General features: G+C 36.7%; 10 protein-coding genes across 10 annotated transcripts; 5 read left to right on the top strand and 5 right to left on the bottom strand.

Annotated features, from left to right (window-relative positions):
* Positions 1 to 203: 203 nt before the first annotated feature.
* C9374_012980 (uncharacterized protein) lies at positions 204 to 2,597 on the top strand (the record flags this gene model as incomplete). The annotated part of the gene is made up of 1 exon (XM_044688806.1): positions 204 to 2,597. One exon carries the CDS (start codon positions 204 to 206, stop codon positions 2,595 to 2,597), a length of 2,394 nt encoding a protein of 797 aa, XP_044542124.1.
* Positions 2,598 to 2,899: 302 nt separating this feature from the next.
* On the top strand, positions 2,900 to 4,777 carry C9374_012979 (uncharacterized protein; the record flags this gene model as incomplete). The annotated part of the gene is made up of 1 exon (XM_044688805.1): positions 2,900 to 4,777. One exon carries the CDS (start codon positions 2,900 to 2,902, stop codon positions 4,775 to 4,777), a length of 1,878 nt encoding a protein of 625 aa, XP_044542123.1.
* Positions 4,778 to 4,819: 42 nt separating this feature from the next.
* Positions 4,820 to 6,571, bottom strand: C9374_012978 (uncharacterized protein; the record flags this gene model as incomplete). The annotated part of the gene is made up of 3 exons (XM_044688804.1): positions 4,820 to 5,901; positions 5,981 to 6,050; positions 6,143 to 6,571. 3 exons carry the CDS (start codon positions 6,569 to 6,571, stop codon positions 4,820 to 4,822), a joined length of 1,581 nt encoding a protein of 526 aa, XP_044542122.1.
* Positions 6,572 to 6,665: 94 nt separating this feature from the next.
* On the bottom strand, positions 6,666 to 12,125 carry C9374_012977 (uncharacterized protein; the record flags this gene model as incomplete). Its single annotated transcript, XM_044688802.1, has 2 exons — positions 6,666 to 9,883; positions 9,941 to 12,125. 2 exons carry the CDS (start codon positions 12,123 to 12,125, stop codon positions 6,666 to 6,668), a joined length of 5,403 nt encoding a protein of 1,800 aa, XP_044542121.1.
* A 180-nt stretch (positions 12,126 to 12,305) lies between these two features.
* Positions 12,306 to 13,478, top strand: C9374_012976 (uncharacterized protein; the record flags this gene model as incomplete). The annotated part of the gene is made up of 1 exon (XM_044688801.1): positions 12,306 to 13,478. The coding sequence occupies one exon, from the start codon at positions 12,306 to 12,308 to the stop codon at positions 13,476 to 13,478; it is 1,173 nt and encodes a 390-aa protein (XP_044542120.1).
* Positions 13,479 to 13,681: 203 nt separating this feature from the next.
* C9374_012975 (uncharacterized protein) lies at positions 13,682 to 15,232 on the bottom strand (the record flags this gene model as incomplete). Its single annotated transcript, XM_044688800.1, has 1 exon — positions 13,682 to 15,232. One exon carries the CDS (start codon positions 15,230 to 15,232, stop codon positions 13,682 to 13,684), a length of 1,551 nt encoding a protein of 516 aa, XP_044542119.1.
* Positions 15,233 to 15,405: 173 nt separating this feature from the next.
* Positions 15,406 to 16,588, bottom strand: C9374_012974 (uncharacterized protein; the record flags this gene model as incomplete). The annotated part of the gene is made up of 3 exons (XM_044688799.1): positions 15,406 to 15,516; positions 15,620 to 16,302; positions 16,519 to 16,588. The coding sequence occupies 3 exons, from the start codon at positions 16,586 to 16,588 to the stop codon at positions 15,406 to 15,408; spliced, it is 864 nt and encodes a 287-aa protein (XP_044542118.1).
* Positions 16,589 to 16,773: 185 nt separating this feature from the next.
* Positions 16,774 to 18,526, bottom strand: C9374_012973 (uncharacterized protein; the record flags this gene model as incomplete). The annotated part of the gene is made up of 2 exons (XM_044688798.1): positions 16,774 to 18,151; positions 18,228 to 18,526. The coding sequence occupies 2 exons, from the start codon at positions 18,524 to 18,526 to the stop codon at positions 16,774 to 16,776; spliced, it is 1,677 nt and encodes a 558-aa protein (XP_044542117.1).
* A 300-nt stretch (positions 18,527 to 18,826) lies between these two features.
* Positions 18,827 to 21,180, top strand: C9374_012972 (uncharacterized protein; the record flags this gene model as incomplete). Its single annotated transcript, XM_044688797.1, has 3 exons — positions 18,827 to 20,273; positions 20,336 to 20,446; positions 20,504 to 21,180. The coding sequence occupies 3 exons, from the start codon at positions 18,827 to 18,829 to the stop codon at positions 21,178 to 21,180; spliced, it is 2,235 nt and encodes a 744-aa protein (XP_044542116.1).
* Positions 21,181 to 21,565: 385 nt separating this feature from the next.
* Positions 21,566 to 23,356, top strand: C9374_012971 (uncharacterized protein; the record flags this gene model as incomplete). Its single annotated transcript, XM_044688796.1, has 1 exon — positions 21,566 to 23,356. The coding sequence occupies one exon, from the start codon at positions 21,566 to 21,568 to the stop codon at positions 23,354 to 23,356; it is 1,791 nt and encodes a 596-aa protein (XP_044542115.1).
* Between the last annotated feature and the right edge of the window lie 1,080 nt (positions 23,357 to 24,436).

Genomic DNA, 24,436 nt, shown 5'->3' with positions numbered 1-24,436 from the left:
ACGTTTTATGAATTTCCGTTCAAATTTTCGGAATTTTGCAAAACTGATTGGAAATACCGAGAAAGAGGCTGAAGCATTCGGAAAGCATGGGAAAGTTATGAATTGTCTAAAATTTTCTGGTGTTTTTGCAATTTCCTTCGTATTTCTTTCCCATACCCCCGACCTTCTCTCATCAACTCTCTCCCTTTCCTATCGGAGGAAGAATGAATGAAAGTGAAGATGATCATAATGAACAAGTAAAAACATCATATTCCAAAGAGTTGGAACAAGGAATTGTTCTGCCGAATGGGAACAATACTCTGTTATCGACTTCATCTTCGGTGTCGTCATCGGAAGAAGTCATTGAAGAGATACCTACTCAATCCATACTCTCCCCGTTGTTACTATCCAATAAGGATCCCGTGGATGATGATCATCAAGATGGTATTCATCATCAGTCTTCTCTTTCGGAGCCACAACACGATGGCTCATCTTCTTCAGATCCAGTTTCAAATAATAATAATAGTAATAATCATCAGAACGGCCAAACAGATCAACCTTCATCATTACAATCTTCTTCTTCCTCTACTGAATCATCGGAACAGCCACCTCCAAATTCTGCCTCACAACCATCCTCTCTCACTGACCCAAATACCTCATCATCATCATCAAGTACAAATACCTCTTCTCAACAACCACAACAACCACAAAAAGCACCACCCCTAGATCCCAGAATTGATATTGACAGTGTACTGCGGAACACACTAGCATTACCCTATGTTCTTTATCCTCCTTGCTTATTTTCTCATTTGACTTGTGGTCCGAAGAATATTCCTCTTTTCGTTTACTTGTTGACAAGCGAGTATCCTTGGAATTGTGCTGCTCATAATTTTTCTAGCAAATACGATCCAGAAAGTCACAAGTACGATGAGGAAAGAGAACAATATATTATTGGAAGAATTCAATTTTTAACCAAAGCTTTGGACGCACAATGGGAGTATCAAATGAAAATTCATAGTAGAGTGGACAAGCTTCATAAAAAGACCCAACGAACTCAAATGGAAAATGTGTTTCTTCAATCCATTAAGCCATTTTGCGAGAAGAGAATGAAGGAAGTTCAATTATATTTAACGAAAATTATTTCAAATTATATAGATGGAGTTTATGAATACAATGATGGTTCCATGTATGCAGATTTGAAACTAACTATGAATACTATCAAAACAAAACTGTCCTCTTCAACCCTGACTTCTACCACTTTAATTAAAGCAGCACAAATGATGCAATTAATGCTGGGACTGGAAGATGTGAGTGAAAAACAAAATTCAATTATTGAGGAAACATCTGGTTCAAAACATCCCAAGCCAAACGAGAATTCTTCGCCTTATGCTGTTTTCTGCAGAGAAATTGATTTTCGAAGGGAAGAAATGAAATTAACCTATGCAAATAACGCACCAGCACGAAATGTAGCAGAGGCACGATGTGAAAAATTAGATGAATTTTATTCTTCGAAATTTGAATTAGGAAAAGGAATGTTGAGTGGAGATATTTTTGTGACAAGGGCAGAATCAGTGATGGCAACTGTTGGAGGGATTACTGGCAAAATGAAATTCACGAGAATTGCCGATTCCAAAAACGCCAATAGCTATTGTATTGACATTAAGAAAAACACAGTACTAGTGACGTCTCCAAAAAGTCTTAACAGTTACAAGATTAGCACAAATTCTCAATTGGAACCATCATATGCTAAAGAGTTTACCATCAATGCATCCAATGATAACATGTCATTTGGTGCTGTTGCAACTCTGGATGGTTTAGTTGCTGTTGCTGACACCTCACAAAATGTGGTCTATTGTTATAGCCCATACACCAAAAAACCTTCACACGGTTTCAAGCTTCCTGTTTATGAAAACAACAGAAGCATTTACATGATGAAATTTCATCCAATGACGCGAACATTATTTACTGCATCATCCAATGTAATATTTTCAGTGTTCATGGAAAATAGATTCTATGATGTGCCATTTGTAGGTTTTGGAAGTACAGTGACAGACTTTTGCTTTGATCCAACTTCGGCATCAGTATTACTAGCAAGCAGTGCCGACCACAATGTGTATTTATTTGACTACCGACAACAAGTTTCGCCCATTTTAAAATTTCAGGGTCATGCAGATCGAGTGGAAGCATGTGAATTTTCTCTCGTGGGAGGTATACCATTTGTGTGGAGTGCAGGAAATGACGAGTCAATACGTTGCTGGGATTTACGAATGCAAGCACCACTGTATGAGCTGTCCACAGGGAATGGTCGACCTCTATCCATTCAATGGCATGACTCGTCCTCTACATTGCTTTGTAATGTTGCCTTTGATCATTGCAATAGTGAAGAATGGCCAGAGACTGCCATGCACAACCGAAAACACTTTTCAAAGAAGTTTAGCATTACATCATCAGCTATTATACGGTATCAATTTAAGGATTCTATACCTTTCAATTGCAGTAGCGTTCATTCGTCAGGAAGATCTCCACAGCTTGGCGGCTCTTCATCCGTCGCTTCAAGCAACCATTCCACACAAACTTCCTCTAAGAAGAGCTCTCAAAAATCAAAGAAAAGAAAATAATGACTCGAATTGCAAAATTTAACTATTTGGTAGACCACTGAGCTTGTTATGGCTGACCAAACCAAGTTATAATTGAAAACAAGGTGTTTTAAGGATGAAAGTATTTCAAAAGTGAAGCAATTGAAGGACCAATCAGTGAGGATGAAAATAATTCTTGATATCGACATGCGGGCGAATGTGACAATAAATGAGCTTGTGTAAGCCCTTTTACTTTGAAATTACAAGACTTATGATTTGGGATCGCAATTCGAATTTGCATGAATTTTCTTTACAAAACTTGAACAAGGTTTTATCGAAACAAAATGTCATCGCCAATATCGCAAGATGTTCTTTTTCATATTTTTACATCCTTTTGCAGTCCGAATCAATATTTAACTAATTTAATGCTTGTCTGTAAAGATTGGTACCACATCACGACTCTGGAAATGTTTTGGATGAAAACTCTGCAGAAAGAATTGGAACTTGAATTTCAAAATTTTTCCAAACATCATCGTGAGGATCATGATGAAAAAGAACAACAAGTAGATTATTTAATTCATCCATCTCATTATTTTGACAATTCTAATTGTTATCGTTTTAAATTATTGTACAAGTCAAGTTTATTCCGTCGAGATCGTGGACGATATTTGAAATATTTAGAAAAAATCAATGAAATTTATATTGTAAAACAACAATCGATGGAGAAGAGACGTCTCTGTAATATGGATATTTATGGAACGACTTACAAAAAAGAAACGATTCAATTTTTCAAAAGACGTGCTTTACAACGAATTAAATTTACCATGGAGAGCATGTTATTGGAATGTCAAGCTATTGCTATAGAATCACCTTTTTTGCAAGCTCTCAACAAAATATTAATGATTTGGTCTCAAAAAATTATTCCATATCTATTTAGTAAGCCGTTTGGAAAATCTCCTAAAGAATTATGTGAAATTCCATTGGGAAATGCAATGTTATTGACAAATTTATGTCTTCAATATTTACAATTCAGTCATCATGATAACAGAACGATGGATCTTTTGAGCCCCATTATTGAAAAATTGATATTGGAAGGACATGCAAGCTTGTGTTCTGCTTTACATGTATTATTGAAAATTGACATGGGTTTTCTGCTGAAACATGTCCATACATCATGTAGTAATTCCAAAATCACCTTTCTTGAACTATTAGAAATGGAGATTCAACAATTTCCATCCAACGTTAAATGGATTGATTCTTCCATTTTGGCACAATTGTCTCAACCTCATGAGAATTACGAAGAACTTCAACAACGACTGATCTCTTTGATTAAACGCGTGAGACGACGTGATTTTTTCCCTCTCATGATCCAACCACATGCCACTACTATTTATGAAAACATTGCAACGATTGGAAATAAGGGATGGTTGAAATTCTTTTTGTGTGACATTGGAATTGCTCGTTGGAAAGGTTTCAAAGAAGAATCACTCTCTCCATTACTTTTTTCGTTACCTAGTACCACTGTTGTTCCCAAGCAATCAATGAGTTTGAAAAAGTATTTGGAATTCTTTAGAAGTATGAAATTAGAAATGGGATTCACATTTTCGAGTGTGAAAAATTTAGAACGTTTGGTTGTCAATCCCAATGACACCTTTGAATTACTCAAGTTCCTAATTGATGAATGTGGAGTAGATCCAAAGCTTGGCCATTCACTACTCGAGTATGCACTGACTGCTGGCATTTATGGTAACAAAACTCGTGAGGTATTGTTTCTCTTGGAAAATGGAGTCGTACTTCAAAATGACCTTCATTTCATTGATCGACAAATAATCATGATTCTTTCAGGTCATTCTCATTATTATGAAATATGTTATGATAATAGAGTGTCTTCCTTCGTTGACCTGTTTTATGCTCCAGAAAGCGAATACTTGTCGGCCATTCATATCATTATGGAAAAAACGGGAAAGAAACTATCATCACTCCAGTATTTCTTGATGAGTGTTTTATGTTTTGGAAACTACAGTTTGGAAGGACTGAAACTGGTGTTGAACACCCTTCCTAAAGAATGTCAATTTAAAATTGATGGCAAGTATTCCACGATCATGTCACAAATATTTTGGAATTGGACAAGTATTGCCATTAAGGGAGAGGAAGGGCGTGCAGTTCAAACCAAGTTTCTGAGATTTATTGAATCGACCTTTCCTGATGTCAAAATGGCATGAGTACAATTTGGAAATGGCCAATAAAATGGTTCTAAAGATTCTTTAAGGTGACACGATTCGAGAACGCAAATTTTTCTTTGGAGTGAAGGATGGTTGATAAACAAAATCCGACCGCAAACTCAAATATCCTTGCTCGACACCAAATTCTGCATTTCTTAAAGTTAAATCCTTCATTTGTGGAAGTGGAACACCTTTCGTTCCGACTATATTTGCTGCTGGAACGACCACATACTTTAGAGCTGCTTCAATGGCCATTGAGAAGAATTGCACTGAAAATGTACCCACTTTGGAGTATGCCAATTGAATGGATGCATTCTTGTAAGTGAATACAAACGAGATGTTGTTTTGGCCCAGTGACGGCATGACATCCAACTGTATGTTTAAATCCAAAGCAAAACCATTGACAATGTTTTGATTATTTTGAATGATTTGGAAGATGGCTTGGGCGTTAGCGTTCATCTCAATTCCAACACTTGGATCCAAGGTTAGAACTGGAGCAATTCCATTCGAAATTGTAATTTGAATTTCACAATTACTACAAATTGCATAAATTCCTGGAATCAAAGTTTGATAACTACTTGTGTTAAAAACCCAATCAAAAGTAGATGGAATGTGTTTTTGAGTAATTAAGGCATTTAAAATTCCAGCTTGGCTACTCGCAAACATGGCCGAATTTAACACAAATTCATTAATAAAAACCTCAATCATCTTGTCACTTCCCAAACTGTCACTCATTGGAGTTGGTTCATTTGAATACACTGGTTTTCCTGGAATATAAAACAATCCAGTAGTTCCAACAGCCATATGCACTGACGCCAAAAAATCCAAACTTCTCAATGAATAATCCACAACAATTCCATGACCCAAATCATGTTGTAAAGAGATTGTATCAAGTGCCTTGGCAAGAGCAGTATTCACTGCACGAGCAACATCTACATCTACTTGCTTGATCACATCGTTTTCAATAGAATGTCTAAAATTCTTAATGAAAAAGTTGTAGAGCCAACTAGCACCTCCATGCATTTTCAAGTTAAATTCAGAAAAGGAGGCTTGTACACTAGTCACTTGTGCTGTACAATGAGTTGCATCAACAATTGAAATTTTCACTCCAATCGATACTGAAACTGAATTTTAACATTTCAGATTGAGAATTCAATGAGTTTAAACTTGTTCAAATTACAAAAAAAAGGTTTGAAAACATACTTGTGATATCAGCATCTACAGATCCATGATCAGAAACATGAGGCCAATGAGTCTTACGATAATGCCAATCCTTTTGGTGGTTGTAACAACCAGGTAAAGTTTCACAAAATTCAAATTATAATTCCATCCACATCATGATGAACAAACACATTCCCTACTTACTGCTTGCATATGAGTATGAACTCCAGGAATATTCAACATCAAAGTCTGATCCGATCCAATCACCACACTCGGAGTTTGCAAGCTCAATTGACTCACTTGAATATTCTGTACTTGAAATTGAACGTGTCCAACGGGAGTATCCACATTTTGATCAATATCCGGAATGTTTAAATGATCACTCAATTCACGTTGAATTTTGGGAGTAAGTTGTTGAGCCATATAATTGAGAGATCGTTGTTGGAGAGTGAAAATAAAACCGGGAGTGAGTTGGGAGGTTGTTGTTTTTATATCGGAAATAGGTGTTTGTGGATTCTTGTTGTTGCTATTGATAGAAAGTCCATGGATTCGGATAGCAAGAGTAAAAGAGGCTATCATCATCATTAGGATCACTAGGACCATGAGTAAGAATTGAACTTGAAATGTTGCCATTTTTTTTCTAGATATGGAAAGGCCAATAATGTTTAATCTCAATACCACAAACGAACGATTTCATTTCACATGGAAAGTTCTACACGAATTTGTCTTATTCTCTCAATTTCATGGCAATTTTGTGAATTTCTTCGTTTACCTTTGGACCAAGCATGTTTAGACTTTGATCGATGAGTTTGCAGACGAAATCGTCGAGTTCATCTTCGTGTAGATCCAAACGAAAATTGGTTTGGATGGTGGTCACGTTTTTCAAATTAAATTGTTTGAGAGGATTGTGAATGACATGTGGTACGTTATTTCCAGTTCCAACTGTGAGACCTAATTTATCAATTCTTGTAATACTTCCTTGTTCCTTAATGGTCATGTTGGTAGTAGAAATCCATAAAAGCATGAAAATGATTAAGGATGCATATTTTCTCAAAACTTTAAAGGTCTGACAGCAATACATTCTGAAAGCAGATAAATGTTCATCTGAAAAATCAGCAACCATTTCTCGAGAAATACGCATGGGTGGTGTTCCCAGATAAGGTTTTGGATCTTCTCCAAGAACGAAACCGAAATCAATGTGAAATAATTCGCCGCTCTCTTTCAATAACAAGTTATCCAAATGTCTGTCTCCAATGGCGAGAAGGTAGGTAAGAATGCTGTATCCAGCTAAACTACGAATATATCTGTGAACTTTTTCATCGAACAATAACGTGTTAACATCACCCACAGGACTTGGATGATATTCTATTAATTGTGTCTCAGAATCATCTGGTTTCTCGAGGAATGTGTAAAAATCTACAGAATTCGCGCCCTGGTTCGAGGATGATTCTTGAGGTTTTTGTTTTTTCAAGGATGTATCTCGCAAAAAGTTGAAGATTGTCTTGTACTTGGCCAAAACAGCGCTCACTGCATTGGATTGGCTTACCATCTCCACAAATCCAGAGTTCGTTGGACTCTGACTTGTTGAAACACAGTGATATGTTATAATTTCTAAATTGATTCCATTTTGTTTTAGAATTCTGTTCATGAGTGAGAATAGGTTCAAAATATACTCGTCCTGTCGTAAATCGTCTCCCTGCTTAAAAATTAGTTTAAATTCAGCAGCATTTTCATTCGAGAGGGTTCGAAGTGAGAAAGGAAAGCACACTGGCTCTTGCGCAGATTTAAAAATGTATCCGTCATCAGGAACAAATCCTGAGATTTGGATGGCCTCGTTGATGTTAGAAAAGTGTTCTTCAATCGCTAAACATGGTACAGTATCAATCGGAAACACTTCATTGTTCCATTCATGAAAATCTTTTTCTTTTTCAACAAGAAAATCTATGAATTTTAGCTTGGAGTCTTCAGATACAAATTTAGCAACATCTTGCATTTCTTTGAGAAGCTGAGGAGATATTGGCTTGTCCACTTGTATTGTATCTGAAGATTGGCAGTTGGCAATAAATTCTTCAATATTGCTCATCGATATATTGTGCAAATTCAGCAGGTATGGCAACTTTTGAGCAGCCAAAAGCGACTTCAAATGTTGTATCTTTTGAGGTCTTGGTACTCCAAGTTCTTTTCCGAGACGGAATTTGATATATTCTCCAATAACCAACATGTTGTCTACTAACTTTTGTTGTCTAATAAATTGATTTAAATTGTACTTTCCCTCGGAGGAGCTATTACATTTCTGAATCATTTTGAAATGTAATTGCTTGTAGACTTGGTTGGCTTTGATATTTAAGGTCTTTTCAGTGCTGAAAATTGTGCTCGAGTTCAACATACTGGTCAGCATCCAGTTCAATTTGTTAAACACATAGTCAGATTTCTCACATGCCTCTAACAAGAATTCTGACAAGTATTTGTTAAACTTCGTTGAGCCCAAGCTGTAAAATAACTGAGGCAAGAATAGTTCAATTTCAGTTAGTGATCTGCGTTTCAGAGTCTCGGTTGCAAAAATTTGTACGCTCTCTAAATCTACCTTTGAGGAAATGATTGTTTCGTACATTAAAAATAGTACGTGAACTGTTGTCACTTTGTGTAGTGGGGAAAATTGGTTAATAGGAGTGTCCTTAAGATGCTTAATAATCAGCTCCAGTATTTCTTCTCCCGTTTTGTAATCACCTTTCCAATTAACTGAGCGCAATAACAATAGCAAGAATTTTGGCTCCTTACATAGAATACGTCTATACTTGAAGAGAACATAGGTTTGAGTGGGTGTAATGGATTGAGTTGAAGATGGTAGTAATGGCGGAAACGGAGCTGTGATAAGCTCTAGCAATGTATTAATCTCGTTCTCTGTCTCTTCAAGCTGGTCCTCCATCTCTCTTTCTTGATTAACCAAATTGTATAACATATGATCTTCACAAAATGCATACATGTAAGTTGGGTCGTCACGAATTTGAGCTGTCTTGTTTTTCATTCTTGGAAAGGTTTGCTTGATAATATCATCGTCCAAAAATTCTTGCAAAAAGTTCATAGCTTGATTTCTGACTGCTTCTGGTTCAATTCCAGTAATAGATGCAGCCAATGATTCTCTAGTAACTTGATCTCCCTCGTTGATGATCGTTTTTCGTCTCGATTTCACTACCTTTTTAACAATAACATTGGATAAAATAGTCACTGCTTCCTGTCCGTTAAATATCAAATTTTCTTGATCTTTGGATTTCTTATTAGAGACAGGTGCTGTGCTGAAAGTCTTGTTTCTACACAAGAATGTAATGAATGATCGTAAAAGCTTAAACTTTTTCTGAAATTTTGGATCCATCAACTTCAAATGTTTGTTGAGGATATCTTTCTGCTGTGTTGTAGATAAACTCTTTGTAATTTCGTTCAAAATTTCATCGCAAAATTGATTGATGCAATCAGTCATTTTGTTCTGACTTATATCAATTGTTGTCAAACTATTCGCCAAACTACTGATGGCTGTAGTAGAAACTGTGGAATACAGTAAAGTATTTTTGAACTTTTTCGATAGCATGTCAATAACATTAATTTTGGAAATAACTTTTTGGTTGATACCGTCATTATCAAAGTCAATGCTTCCGTTATTGGATGTTCTTGGTGTTTCTCCTTGAACTTCAATTTTTTCTTCTTTTCTAGGAGGTTTATATACAGGCAATGATATAAAGTTGTCAGCGAATTCCAGTAAGAAGCTATGTTTGGCAAACTCAGCCGTAACAACATTCTTCTTTCTTCTTGGTGGAGGAATCACTTTAGGAGCGTGTTCGTTAGAGCTCGTTCCAACAGCAGAGAAATATCCAGAAAGAACTTTTTCTCTACGAAAGGATTTGTCCACGATCTTGATTTTTTCTGGTTTTGTACTTGACATTTTTGTTTGTTCTGATTAATGATATTCAATGTTACATTGAAACAAATATTATGAAAAAATATACGAACCTTTTAGGCTGTTGGCTGTTTCGACGAAGGATTTTAGCTTATCCTGTCCGACTTCAATAGTTGCACGAAGGGAAGAGCCTAACGTTGTCACTACCTTCTCTGTTTTATCCACAATTTTCGTTTCAATGTTTTCTTTCTTCTTTTCAAAAGTTTCCATGACAGAGCTCAGTTTTTCAGATAACATAAGCTTCTGTGGAGGTTTTTGTAAATGCTCATTAACAATCTCTGAGTCATCTTCAAAAATTAAAGGAGTATTCAATTTCGAAGAGGATTCTTGTTTTGATTGGTTTGAAATGGCGTTTGTTGTCATTTCGGATAGTACGTTTGCTGAGGACTGAATTGATATTTTCATTTCCGTATTTTGTGCAGTCAATTCATCAATCTTCATAAGGGAAAATATCACTTGGACCATATCTTTTTTAATAGATGTAGAGATAGTGTCAGAACCAGTATTCAATTGCTGCATAATTATTTCCAAATTTTTCTTAATACTATGATAGAGAATTGAACAATTTTTTCTATTTTCTAAATGGCAATATACTTCATTACGATGCCGGTTGAGCTCTTCAATAATGAAAAATCTATTTTGCTTTGTGAATTCTCTCTTAGAGTTTAAATTAATAACGCACCAACTGGTGAGAACTTCGTAAAATGTTTCGAGAGTCATCCATTTGACCACACTTGCCAGAGAAGTAAATTTAGTGTCTCCAATAATATCGAAAATATAATTTCTTAAAAATTTTTCAATGGCAAGGGCTTCTTGAGCGTCACCTCCAATATTTGGGGAATTATTAGTATTGTCTGTGTTTGAACTTTCCGTGTTGATATCACCATTGGATGACAAAAGTGGAGACGATGTGAAAGTAGTCGCTTTTCTGTGATGTTTTCTTGGGCTGTTGGAAGAAGGCTTCTTGAAAGAAGTAGAGGAAGAGGGAGGTGTGGAATATCTATTATCGTCTTTGGTATCATTTTCACTCCTGTTAGTTGGAGTAGAAGGAAGAGATTTAGTGGGAAGTTTGGCAATATTTTGTTCGTCATTGCTTTGTTTTGGTGACAGCTTGACTGTGTTCGGATTGCTAGCAGGAGAAAATGAATTTTGCACAACATTTCTATTCGAATAAATAGTTGGGGATGATTGATGGGTAGGTGTTGGATTTTTGGATGAAACTGTTGAACTAGATGGTTTTGTGATGTCGCTTCCAACTTGGGACAACGAATCACCGGCAAAAATGTTTTGGGTTGTAATGTTGTTCACTCCGTAGGGCTGAAAAAGAGGGGGAATTATTGTGGATGGTTTGTTAACAGATGTTGGATTTGTCTTATTCACGTTATTTGACGCAAAATTGGTTTGGAGTGCTGAATTTTGAAAAGTGGGGATGGTTGGAGTAGCAGAATTTGTTGTTCTTGTCACAGTGGAAGGTAATGGCCTCACCGACGGTCTTCGTTTGTTCGTGTCTTCAGATGTTGTGTTGACAATCTGCTGTGATTGGCTGGATGGTTGTTGTTTAAGTTGAGAATGTAATGAAGTGTTGGGTATTGGAGGAAGATTTCTTGAATTGGCATTGTTGGTTGACGACAATGTGGTTTTTACAGTCTCCATACTGGATGGCAGTGCTGGTTGATTTGTTAATAATAAATTATTCGTTAAATGATGCGCATTGTTATTGATTTTTAAAGAATCGGTGCTGTGATGATGGTGGGTTTTAGAAGGAACATCTGAGAAGGAAGAATTAGATTCTTTTGCCAAATTGTCCTTTGACGAATCAGTGGTGGTTGTAAAGCTCGGTGAAGGTAATGTAATAGAACTAGTCGATTTATGAATGTTAGATCGGTTCACGACGAGCAAGGGTTTGGAATTTTGTTGTTGCTCCTGCATCCATGTAGAAGATATAACCATTCCCGAATCATGATGAGGAGGTTGGAGGAGAGTATTACTCACACAATTAGAAACCGTGGAAGTCGAATGATGAGCAGTACTTTTCGTTGCTGTTGATGATGCTGTTAATGAGGTATTTCCCAACTCCGATGATGAATGTACATGATGACTACCAACCGATGAAGGTAATGAAGATTCAGCTAACATCATCCCTGGATTTGTCTTTGGTTGTGTTGATGGTGTTGGTTGTGGTGGTTGGGAAGAGGAGGCTGATGATACTTTACGAGGGAGGGTCGGAGGTAACGGCATTTTCTTGAGGATGAAATTTGAAATCTTGTGCTTCTAATTTGAACAATTTGCTGAGTTTTAATCCAGCTTTAGGAATTAGGAAGGGTTACATTGGGGAAGGAATTGGATGCTCCACCTCTTGAGTCTATGGTTCAATAAAGATGAAATTCATGAAAGTGTTTTATTTTGCAAAAAATTGTCATGCAAGTCTTGTTGCAACTTGTGGATTTTATTCATCATCAGAATCAACAATATGAAAATGTTGAAAAGGATGTAACCTCTTTCCGAGAAGCTACATCATCTTCTCCATCTGAGCATTATATATTCACTCTTATGGAATGGTTGAAATGTAAATTCAATAATCAACAATTCAAAACATTCATTCCGAAAGCCTTTAATTATTCTTCTTTTCAGAATGAAGGAATTTTGTTGTTTGAAGAACATGAAGAACCCTTGTGTATTGCATTATCTTACAGAAGATGGAATTGCTTATTTGTTTCTTGTTATTTAAATAACAACATTGATAATCATGATGAGGAACTTGATGTTATTTATGCATATGATTTGGATGTATTGGATCATCATTTTGAACATCATTCCGAATCTTTGCCAACACAAAGCACTCATTCTCGCATTATTGAAAAATGTTTGCCTTCGAAATTTCAAATTCAACTACCCAAATATCCCTCTCGCTTTTGTTTGAATGAAACAGAGGAATTTATCATTGCGGTGTGTTCAGAATATCTTCTTTGCAAGATTCATATTGAAACAAGAACAATTGTTTGGCAAGTGGATTTTACTTCAACGTACAATGTTTCTGTGATTGTACATGTTTGCATGGACATGGGAAATACATTCAGTCCAACATTTATGAACTCGAGAATGAGTCGAACAAATTCAATATATGTGACTGGTAGAAATGAAATGTTTGAAGTGGATTTTGAAAATGGCTCTGTAAAAAGGACCATTGACTTTGCATATGGTGCAGGTAGCACGTTTGACCTTAATGGAAATTTACTTGTGCCAAAAACTTTTGAGCATGCTATTGTGACCCTTGACATCACTACAAACGAAATCATCCAACACATTTCTGGAATTCATGAATTATGTTTACCCACTCATTTATGCATTGATGTTGTGAATGGCAATATCATTGCGAGCGTACCTGGATGGCATGGTATTGTTGTTCTTTCATCATCTATTTCTTTAGAAAATCCAAACCAATTATTAGCATTTAAAGGAGACTTGAATGGATACTACACACGAAATAGGTTAGAAGGTTTTTACGAACCCAATTCTTTGTGTTTGAACGCCAAGAATGGAAAACTATTTATTGTCGATTATGGAAATTATTGCGTTAAAATTTTCAAATAGTCCTCTTTTGATTCTTGGTCTTTAATAAAATTTTGTCATATTCCTCAGTAACTTGAAGTTTGGATGATCCTTAAAGTGGCCTCAATAATCAGACATTTTAAACTTCATCAGTTGGCAAGGGAATTTTCATTTTGTGTCATCAATGTTTGCTCAAGTGTGTTGGCCGTTCTATCAGATTTTATTAGAGGTGTTGCAACATTGTGTCATAATCTCTTTCCCATGTAAGCACCGTAAAGACAGCGTTTCATTCTTTCTTGAAACAATTCCTCACTGTACTCTAAAACATAACCATTGCATTTAAGGGCCTCCATAACCAAGTCTGAATCATATTGCAATTCTTCGGTTGCATACTTTAATGCACAGCCATTGTTCTTCACTGCTTCTAACATGATTTCCTTGTCAGAACCAATATAACTGGAGTCAAATATAGCTAGACTATTTTCTTTTACGGCTTTTAAAATGAATTCTCTGTCATCAGCAAATTCGCTCGGTACATGTCTGCAAATATTTCTACACCCAGCCTTAACCGCTTCCAAAACGAACTGTTTGTCACTCCAAAGCAAAGGACAATGAATTTTTAAAATGACTGCATTGACAGGTTTCCGGTTTGGAGCTCGTAGAGTTGTTAACACAAACTCACGGTCGCTTCGTAACTCTTCGGATACATATTGGAGAGAAGCAAAATTTTGTCCAATAGCTCTCAAGACAATATCTTTGTCATTTTGTAACTCAATGGATGCATAGTGAAGAGCATGTCCATTTTGATCGATAGCAGTCAGCACAATTTCCTTGTCGCTCTTGAGCTCTTCGGAGGCAAATTGCAATGCGAGACCATCTTGTTGAACAGCTGCAAATACAATTTCTCTGTCTTTCTTCAAATCATCTGAAGCAAAATGAAGTGACGTACCATAATTTCTGACTGCATTCATAACAACATCTCTATCTCCTTGTAATTCTTTCGAAGCAAATTGAAGTAAAAACCCAAATTCTTGAACCAGTTTGGTCATAATCTCTTTCTTTGAGTAGTCAAAAGAGTCCCAATGTTCAAATTCTGGAAATATTAATTTGAGTAATCTCAACATGAAACAATTATCTTGGAGTTCAACTTCTTTTACATAACAAAGTGCTTGCTTTTGTTTTTGAATTGCCTCTAAAATAACCTGCCTATCACTTCTCAATTCAGATCCATATGGAATGCACCTCAATGCTTCACCAGTTTGTTTCACAGCAGCTAACACAATTTCCCTATCATTCCTTAATGCTTCACAAGCATACCTCAAGGCCAATCCATTTTCTTGAACTGCTTCCAGTACAAATTGTTTATCACACCGAATGTTGTTAGAGGCATAAAATAATGCAATGTCGTTTTGCTTGATGGCTGTCAATAGTACTTGATGATCAAGGCGAATATCATCGCTTGCAAATTGTACTGAAAATCCGTTGTGTTGAACCACTTGCAAAACAAACTCTTTGTCTCCTTTTAGAGCGTTTGATGCAAATTTCAATCCATAACCATACTTTTTTATGTGATTGAATACAAATCCTTTGTCATTCATAAACTCAACAGGGAAGAAATCATTATATTTCAATTCTCTATTTTCAAGCCATTTCTTCTTTCCGATTTGTTGTTCCGAGAATTTCTTTTTCAACAATAATTCGGAAAGATGAAATTTACTAGAAGAATTACAACAAGAAGAAATCAAAACCACTACCACTAAAGGATTGACACCAATATTACTTCCCAGGTCCGACATGATGATTCTGCTTTAATCTATTTTTTTCAGGAAGGGATTACAACACTTTTGATCTTCTTCAATCTTGAATTGTTGTGAAAGCGGCAATTAAGCAACGAATATTTTTTATTTTGCAAGGTTTCATTCCATTCATGGAGAAGCTTGATGATGAACATTTCAGCCAATGAAAATCCTTAGAACCACTTCTTTCCAAGCTTCTTTCCGAATTTTCCAAGACCCTTACCAAACTTTCCGAATTTACCAAATTTACCGAACTTGCCAATTTTCTTCATGGTCTTTTTCATCTATAATAATACCAGTGGTGATGATGAAATATTATTCACAAAAAGACAATGTATCCAATAAGGTCATTATTCAACTTCACAAATACTTTTAAACAAAACTTACCTGCTTTCCTGACTTGTGGCTATGATGATAATGAGTCGTAGTAGTCGTATGTACTGGGGTCGTTGTTTGTGGAGGATAATAATAACCACTGCCACTTGTGGTAGTCGTAGTTCCACTCATCATCATCATGGGTGGTTGTTGTTGAGGTGGATAACCATAAGGCTGTTGTGGCTGTTGAGGTGGATAGCCTCCCATCATTTGAGGTTGTTGTTGAGGTGGATATCCCATCATTTGAGGTTGTTGCTGTGGAGGGTATCCACTGGTCATCATGGGTTGTTGAGGAGGATAACCATAAGGTTGTTGTTGAGGTGGATAACCCATTGGAGGTTGTTGTGGATATCCACCAGTCATCATCATTTGAGGCTGTTGTTGTTGTTGTTGAGGAACCATTCCGAAATCTTGAGCCACCAATTCAACTGTTAAAGTACCTCTCTTGGCATTCATCAATGGAAGAGATAATTGTTGAGGGACACCTCGTTGCAAGGTATTGAGTGAGGCTTGAGCACGACCCATCGGATCATGAGAACCAATGAGATCATGATCAAACATTTCAAAAAGAACTACATCAGTTTGAGGATTGTTCACTGTAAAAGTAAAGCGTTCGTTCCACTTGGGGTTGAGTGTTGTTGGTTTGACAGAGGTTTTGAAGGATTGAGATCCAACTCGGACATAGACATAGGGATCTAATTTCAATTTGGTTTAAAGCATTGAAAAGAGTTCAATTTAAAGTGTTGATGATGAGAAGTAATGAAAATGCGTGTTCAATAATGTGTGTGTGTAAATGGATCATCATGTGAACAAAATGAAGAGGCCATTTTTAGAAATTTTAAATGTGAAGCAACCATTGAAAATGAACTAATTAACAAAATCATTTGCCGTATACGAATAGAAAAACATACCCGATGTACCACCGAAATCTTTAGCTTCCAAATTATTTCCTGAGACGACGGTTACGGTCAAGGTTGGCATTGTGAGGAGAGAATGAACGGTTGGCTATTTTTTTGATGTGGAATCGGTTCGAACCTGTCAGTAATAATAAACGTTTATTTTGGGGCAAGTAACATTCCAAGAATTAGAAAGGGCGATGACTCTCAAAAATAAAAAATTGATTGATTGGACCAATCCTACGTTTATCGTTCATTCAATCATCAAGCTCAGAACAATGAATTCTTGTGAGTCAAATAACACCATCGGGAAGCTTTCAATTGTCCAATGAGTATCCTCAAAGCCTCCGGGCTGCCCAATTTTTCGAGAGCTTCCAGACAAAATCCAATCACGTATCGATTATTATCAAACTTTAAAGCCTTCTGCAAGCATGTAATTACCATTGGAGAAGCTGCTACTGGTCCAATCTTTGCTAGGGAGAGAGCACTCCAAAATCGTACTTGAGCCTCGTCATCATTCTCCAAATAACGACAAAGAGTTTCAACGGCAAGTTGAAGAATCTCATCATCTCTGTTGTTGCTATGGTAGCCACAGAATACATTTCCGAGTGCCTCTGCTGCGTATATTCGGGAGAACATGCTCGAGAAACGAGCCTTATTCAGGTACTGAACAAATTCCTTGAGTGATTTATCATCTAAACTCTCGACCACCAGTGGTCCCCATTCTGAAATGATAAACAGTGAAACATAGTTGGAGTGTTGGCTGCCTCCATTACTGCTGCTCTTGTTAATGAGCTTTGAAGTGAGAGCTTTGACTGCATTGGGATGTCTGCAAGCAATCATACCATGAGCTGCATTGTAAGCAAATTGTTCATTGATATGATCCAAACGTTTCAAGAGAGTTCCATATTGACCACATAAACCCAATCGATAACAGAAAGCAATTCGATTCAGTTCATGAACATCTTCTAGCTCGGTTTCTGCGATGGTCACTTTGGATTCTTCTGCTTTGAATGGAATATTATGCATCCAATTCCAAATAGATTTGGCAACCGGGTATTGAGGTTCTTGCTCCATATTTTCTCGACCCTCAATTTTAACATTTTCAAAAGAGGGAATGACTCTTCCACTGTTGAGTAATGAAATGTCTCGTTGTGGATCGACCACTCTTGAAAATTGAAATTTAAACATTTGACGATCTCGTGCTTCATTGGCACTTCCTCTATGAATAAGATCATAATGAATGAGTAATAGAGATCCAGCTTCACATTCCATGAAAACATCTGAATCCTTTCTCCATGGTTTTTGATAAAATTCATTGGCTAAATTTCCAGAATAACGTTTTGGATCAATGCATGTATATTGTGTTCCCTTACGAAGAGCAGTAGGACCCATTGGAATGGTTGTTTTTTGAGGATAGTACATGAGCATGACATGTCTCAATTGATGATGCCTTAGAGGTTTTATATTTCCAAAGAATGAATCCTTGTGCCATGCTTGGTCTAATTGACCTTCTTGGGTGTAATGCCAAAATCTGTGACTTTGCATAATGTATCCAGTTCCAAGAATTCGTGTCAATATACTTTTTACACGATCATCCTCGAAAATTTCATTGAGTTGTGGAATTCTTGCGAGTATATTATTACCACTGGTAAGTTTTTGTGACACACATTCGTGTGTAAACAAATTCTTCCTATATTCAATACCACATATTCAATACCTACCAATTTCCATCTTCTTGAAAAATTTCAGTTCCATATTGACACAATTCCGAATGCCATTGTGGACTCAACGCAAGTTCTTGTGGTTTTATCACAAGATATCCATCCAAGAGAAATTTCTTCAAGTCCTCATCCGACAAGTCTACATTTTGAATAATTCTATCGGAAGATGAATTTTGGTTGATAGGAGGAGACCTATATTGTTTGTCCTTGTTGGGAAAGTATGGAGGTTTGGAACGTTTTGATGACGACGATTTGGATTTCTTGTTGTCACCTCCGCTACTGTTGTTTGTTGAAATCATTGTGTGACTGGAGTAGGTTGTGTTGTTTTGGTTATTTTTTTCGATGACAAGTTCTTTGTTTCACTTTGAACGATTTCTATAGTTCTTCTCTAAAATGAACCTGTTTTCAGCTTCATTTCTGACATGTACGTCTTGTATTGCCAACGTTACGCAATCGCTTAAAGGTGATGCTTACGTTCTTGATGATGCACCAAAATGGAAATGAGAGTAAGGAATGAGTCACCGTTCAAATTCTTCCAATCGCACACTCAAGCTCTGGATTCGTTTCTGTCACACACAAAAAATTATCAAACCATGCAAATGCTTTCCTCAACTGTGAAGGCACCCGTTGCATGTCTTGTTGTTCTTTTCTTCCTGATACATGCTTATTTTGTGTCCATCGTTGACGGTCAAAATCCAACAGTCAACATTTATGTTTCAAATGCCAACGGTTTGGACACTAACAATGGAACCTCGTCATTATGGCCTTTGAAAACCCTTTCCAAAGCTGCATCTGTTGTTCAATCTTCAAAGAATTCACTCTTTGTGAACACAACATTTACTGTCTTAATTGACGATGGACGATATTTTGTTCCGAATGGGCTGATTATTCCTGCTTCTGCCAAGCTCAATAATCAATACTCTCCAGTCATTTGGAAACCAGGGAAGGAAGATGGCAACGTTCGAATTACTGGTGGCCTTCCACTTGCTCCCTCTTTTTGGCAAGTAGTGACTGTTGCCAATAATCCATCTGTATATAACATGCTTCCAACAGTGGCACAAGGAAAGGTTCTTTCATGCAACCTGACCTTGGCAGGACTTTCCAAATCTCAAATATTCCAATTTGTGAAAACAGGATATTCCAAAAAGTTTGTGAGCTCTGGCAATGAATTATTTTACAAAGGAAAAGCTCAAACTGTTGCGAGATTTCCAAACAAGTTTCCGAACGGAGAAGATCAATTTTTACGTTTTACAGGAACGAACGGAGTGAATACCTTTCAATTTAATAGCACAGTATCTCATAATCGATTCAAATGGTCTCTTGAAAGGAGTCCTTATGCATTTTCGTTTTTCTATCATGATTGGGCTGATTCTACTGAAGATTTGAAATTTATTACTCAAGACGGTTTTGCAGAATTGAATGTTAATGTGACCTATGGAATTAGAAGCAACCAACGATTTTATCTGGTGAATTTTTTAAGCGAGCTTGATCAACCTGGTGAATATATATTGCAAGATGATGTGATATATTATTGGCCAGCAGGACCAATTGTTGAGCAAGACGATATTATCATTTCAACAGCAGATCATTTAATCAATGTTCAAGCTCATGCTCAACAGTTTCAATCTCTTCGTATTGAAATGACTCGAGGCTATGCAATACGTTCATTCAAAGTCGATTACACGGTTGTTCGTTCCTCTACCATTTCAAATACTGGAAGTAGAGGCGTTGCGTTTGATTTTTGTACTGGATGTCAGTTTATTTCGAACCATGTTTTTGAGACTGGTCTTGGGGCTGTGTATATATTCGGAGGAGATCGTATCACATTGACTCCTAGTGGAATTCTTGTTTATAATAATATTATTTACAATTTTACGAGAAATGGTAAAGCCTATAGAGCGGGGGTGGAATTGAAAGGTGTTGGAGTGACAGTCAAAAATAATGAAATTTTCAACGCGGACCATGCAGCAATTATTTGGGAAGGAAACAATCATGATTTTGCCTATAATTATATTCATGACGTTTGTAAGACCACTGGTGATTCAGGTAAGTGTGCAAACGTTTGAAACGAAAACAAATACTGACTGCTTTGTGTTGAAATCTTACAGGTGCTGTGTATTCTTATGCCGACTGGGCTGCACGTGGTACTGTCGTCAGATATAACCATATTGCAAGAGTGAACGGACCTGGACTATGGGGAACCTCAGGAGTTTATCTTGGTATGTTATCGAGGAGTTATTTATTTTAATTTTGTGACTCTGACCTTTCAACAACAGATGATCAACTTTCCTCAATAACCATGTATGGAAATATCTTTAGTGCTGTTTATAATGGCTTTCAGTTGGGAGGTGGCAGAGACAACATTGTTTTTGGTAACATCTTTATTAACAACACAACACCCATTCACGCTGACTCGAGAGGTCTTTTGGGAGTTTATGATTCCACAACACGTATGAATCGCCTCCTTTCATTACCTTACAACTCGAGTGATGTTTGGATTTCAAGTTATCCAAAATTGCCAAATATTTTAAACGATGAACCTCAAGCTCCAAAGGGTAACTCTGTTCAATTCAATATTATAATTGGATCGACTTCAAAAGATTTCATTGTTGCAAATTTCACCAAATATAGTATTTATGGAAACAACACTTTTAAATTGCCAGAGTCCATATTTGTGGACGCACAGAATGGAAATTTCACACTGTTGCCCAACTCAACCATTGCTCGAATGCTGAATTATACACAAATTCCGTTCAATGATATTGGATTGGTGTATCCAAAGAGTGATGTAGTGCCACCAGTTGCTCCAAGTCCAAAACTCTCAACCTCAACACCAACACAGCCCAGTCGCTCAATACCCAAGAAAGTTTCTGCATCCCATCGAGCAGTTGGTCATTTGGTATGCTCAGTGATTGTTATGCTTGTTACAATATTTCTGATTCGGCTTAATTAAATCATGAGGTTTATTTCAGAAAACTTTCGTTGTGCAAGAGAAGCTGTTTGACACATTTATTTTGTTGCCTATTTCGAATTACAAAAAAATGGAACGCAATGAAATCCATTCCTCCCATTCGTTGAGTGTTCTACTTGGCTATGATCCATACATTTTACAGAAAATATTTTCATATTGCCATCCTCGATTCATGTGTGAAACGTTGATGATTACATGTTCCGAATGGTATTTGAATTATTTTCAAAAGAAGAAATTTTTGTTGTTTTTAAAAGAATGGTTGCTCGGAAGATGGCAGTTCTTGATTCGGAATTTGAATATGAACGACCTTGATGATGAGAGGAGAAATTCAATCATACCAGCGGTTTTACAAAAATTTAATTCAGAAATGGATGATAAAGAAATTGAAAAGTTACTGAAATATGGATTGCGATTGCTGAGGCTGTTTTTACACGAGCATCCATTTAGAAGAACCAATGATGAACACACTGAAGAGGAGGAACTCAGTTCTGAAAGTGATGAAGATACTGAAGACGAAGAGACAGACATTTCTGAAGATAAACAACAAAATCCAGAGATGGTCAACAGTCAGACTGAATGGATAGCTCTACAATCACAATGCCATGTTTTAGAGATTATTTTCACAACAGGCCATCAGACTTTATTTAAATTGAATTGGGAAAAAGGGTGTTCTATATTTGACAATATTGGAGGAAACATTATTAATTTTTTGCATGAAGATGAACACACCTTCGCCAATTTTTATGGTGGGTTCTATTATCCTGACTACGAACGATGCCACTACCGAAGAACTGATTTTTGGATGAAGTGTTGTAATCATGGAAACAAATACGTGTTTGTCAAACAATTGAAACATATATTATACCAATGGTCTATTAGTTGGAGCTATGAAAACACTCTACATTTATTGAGAACAATTAGAATTGAAAATTCAACAATATCAAAATCAAATTTTGGCACAGCTAATCCACGGCTTGAGGTAGGGGAAATGATCCAACATTGCCCCTGGGAAATGAATGAATTTGTCAAGAAACAACACGTGTTACCATACGGTTACCTTGGTAACTGCCGTATCATTGGCAGCATTGTAGACGATCGATGCTTTTCGGATTTTTTATTTTTTGAAAGGTTGGCAAGAGTGTATGAATCTTGTTTTATTAACATAATAGATAAGACTCCTACTGAATTTAGAAAAGATGAACGAATTATTCCATTTCTAAAAAACAATTCTCAAGCGTTCAAATTTTTACATGAATCTCTGAGATTTGACAAACAGATACTAATGCGCATGTTAGAGGTGAATGGAAATATTTTGAAATACATAGCCGCCGAAGAGTATCATCATGTCATTGCTGTGGATAAAAGCTTGGTCAAGTTTTGTTTAGAGCGTGGATGCGATCCTGGGAACGTACCTTCACATTTTCATATTGACAAAGAGTTAGCTCTAAGTGCAATAGTTGGAGGATGTACCATTGAAAAGCTTCCTCAAGAGTTTAGAGATGATTTGGAAATTATTCTCTTTGCTGTCAAACGTGATCCATTCATATCGTTACGATGTGTAAAGCAGCTGATGAGCGACAACGACAGCGTACTGAAATTAGTGAAACATGCGCCCTATGCATTACAATGGACTTCTACCTCTTTCCAAAACCAAAACAGAGATGTAATTGTTGCAGCAATAGAGACATTTTATGACGCTCTTAGATTTTCCAAAGAAAAAGACGAAGATTTATTGGAAGTGGCACGACAATCGCTCAAAAAACTTCTCGAAAAAGAAAAGAGGATTTGTGTCAATTTTACTGACACCTATTCCATAATTTTAGACATTAAGGAAAAAAAACATCAATTAATTTTCCTCAAAGACCAAGTTGCGTATGTTGGTGGAGCATCATATCGAAGAGTGTTTGGACCAAATATTGAAGAACTTGGTTACGATGCAGTGATTAGTTTTTATTTACCGAACCATGAAATAGAAAACAAAACAGAACAAGAGCTTATTCAAACCTACTTGATCCCTTTCATTGAACAAGAAACAATGTTTCACATCACCTATTTAATTCACACTCGAACATTGTGTACTTATCCAACTATTATTGAGCTTGTTGAAAGTTATCAAAATATCGAAGGATCTTTTGACGAGGAATATTTATTCAATTAAGAAGGGTTCCATTTCCTCTGCTAATAATACACATCTAGAACACATACACGTCCCATTATGATCATATCCTTGTGTTGAAACCACAGAAACTTTTTTAGGTTCTTCTTGAGTGAGCTCATCTTGGCTTTCGATGAAGCAAATTGTAGAGCTAACCCGTTCTGGTTACGGCTTCCATCACCAGATGACAAACTCCAAAATGAGTCCATCTTGTTGCACTAATTCGCGATAGTTCTTTAAATCAAAGGATACAAATCGACTGTGCATTTTGTTTCACTGTAGCAGTGACGAGATCAAGAGTTGCTTTACAGTAATGATCGGCAAATTGTAAGGCAAGCCCATTTTGTTGAACATAGGAGCGATTCATCAATACGGCTTATTGAAAATAATAATGCTTAAACAGCTTGCAAGAAGACCAATGATTGGAAGGGAACCATATTGATGGTGAACACTGTAAGCAACGGTGAACAGCAGCTGGAAGATCAGTGAACTTTTGAATTGATTTTGGATTCTTGGCCGCAGCTTCTTACTCCTTTGCTAACTTTTCAACATTTCTTTGCCAAAAAGTCTTTTGCAGCTTGTTGCTTCTTTCTAGTGTAAGGAGAGAGTTTGTCAACAAAATCTTTGGAAAATACAAGTTTCTCGAGATCTCTCTTGCTATATTGACCCAAATCAAAACCAGTACCAACAATCACTCCTGATTTACCAACAACCTTACCCTTGTCTTGTGGAACACCGATTAATTTCTGGTCAACTTTATACCCTGGTCGTGACAGCTTGTTGCTGTTTATATGATTGTTGAATAGTGGTTGCTGTCAATTTAGTATCAGCGGGCTGGGGTGGTTGCGCACCAAATGCAGAACTGAATCGAGTCGCAAGACCTTTAAAGACATTGTACTAGGTGCTTTCATTGCAGCCATTCTTGTTTCAGCGTACTGTTTATAAGCAGCAGCTACTTTTGATGGAGCTGAGTTCATGGCAGCCTTAAAGCTTGCCATTTTAGATTGCACGAATTCAAGCCCATTACGAGATCATTGCCGTGGCAGACGCAAGAACTGAGCAGAAATACACTTACCAACATCC

The sequence above is a fragment of the Naegleria lovaniensis genome, assembly GCF_003324165.1.
Source record: "Naegleria lovaniensis strain ATCC 30569 chromosome Unknown tig063, whole genome shotgun sequence".
Taxonomy (NCBI): Eukaryota; Heterolobosea; class Eutetramitea; order Acrasida; family Naegleriidae; genus Naegleria; species Naegleria lovaniensis.
Note: the sequence above shows the minus strand (reverse complement) of the source record. Positions and strands in the feature narration are given on the sequence as shown.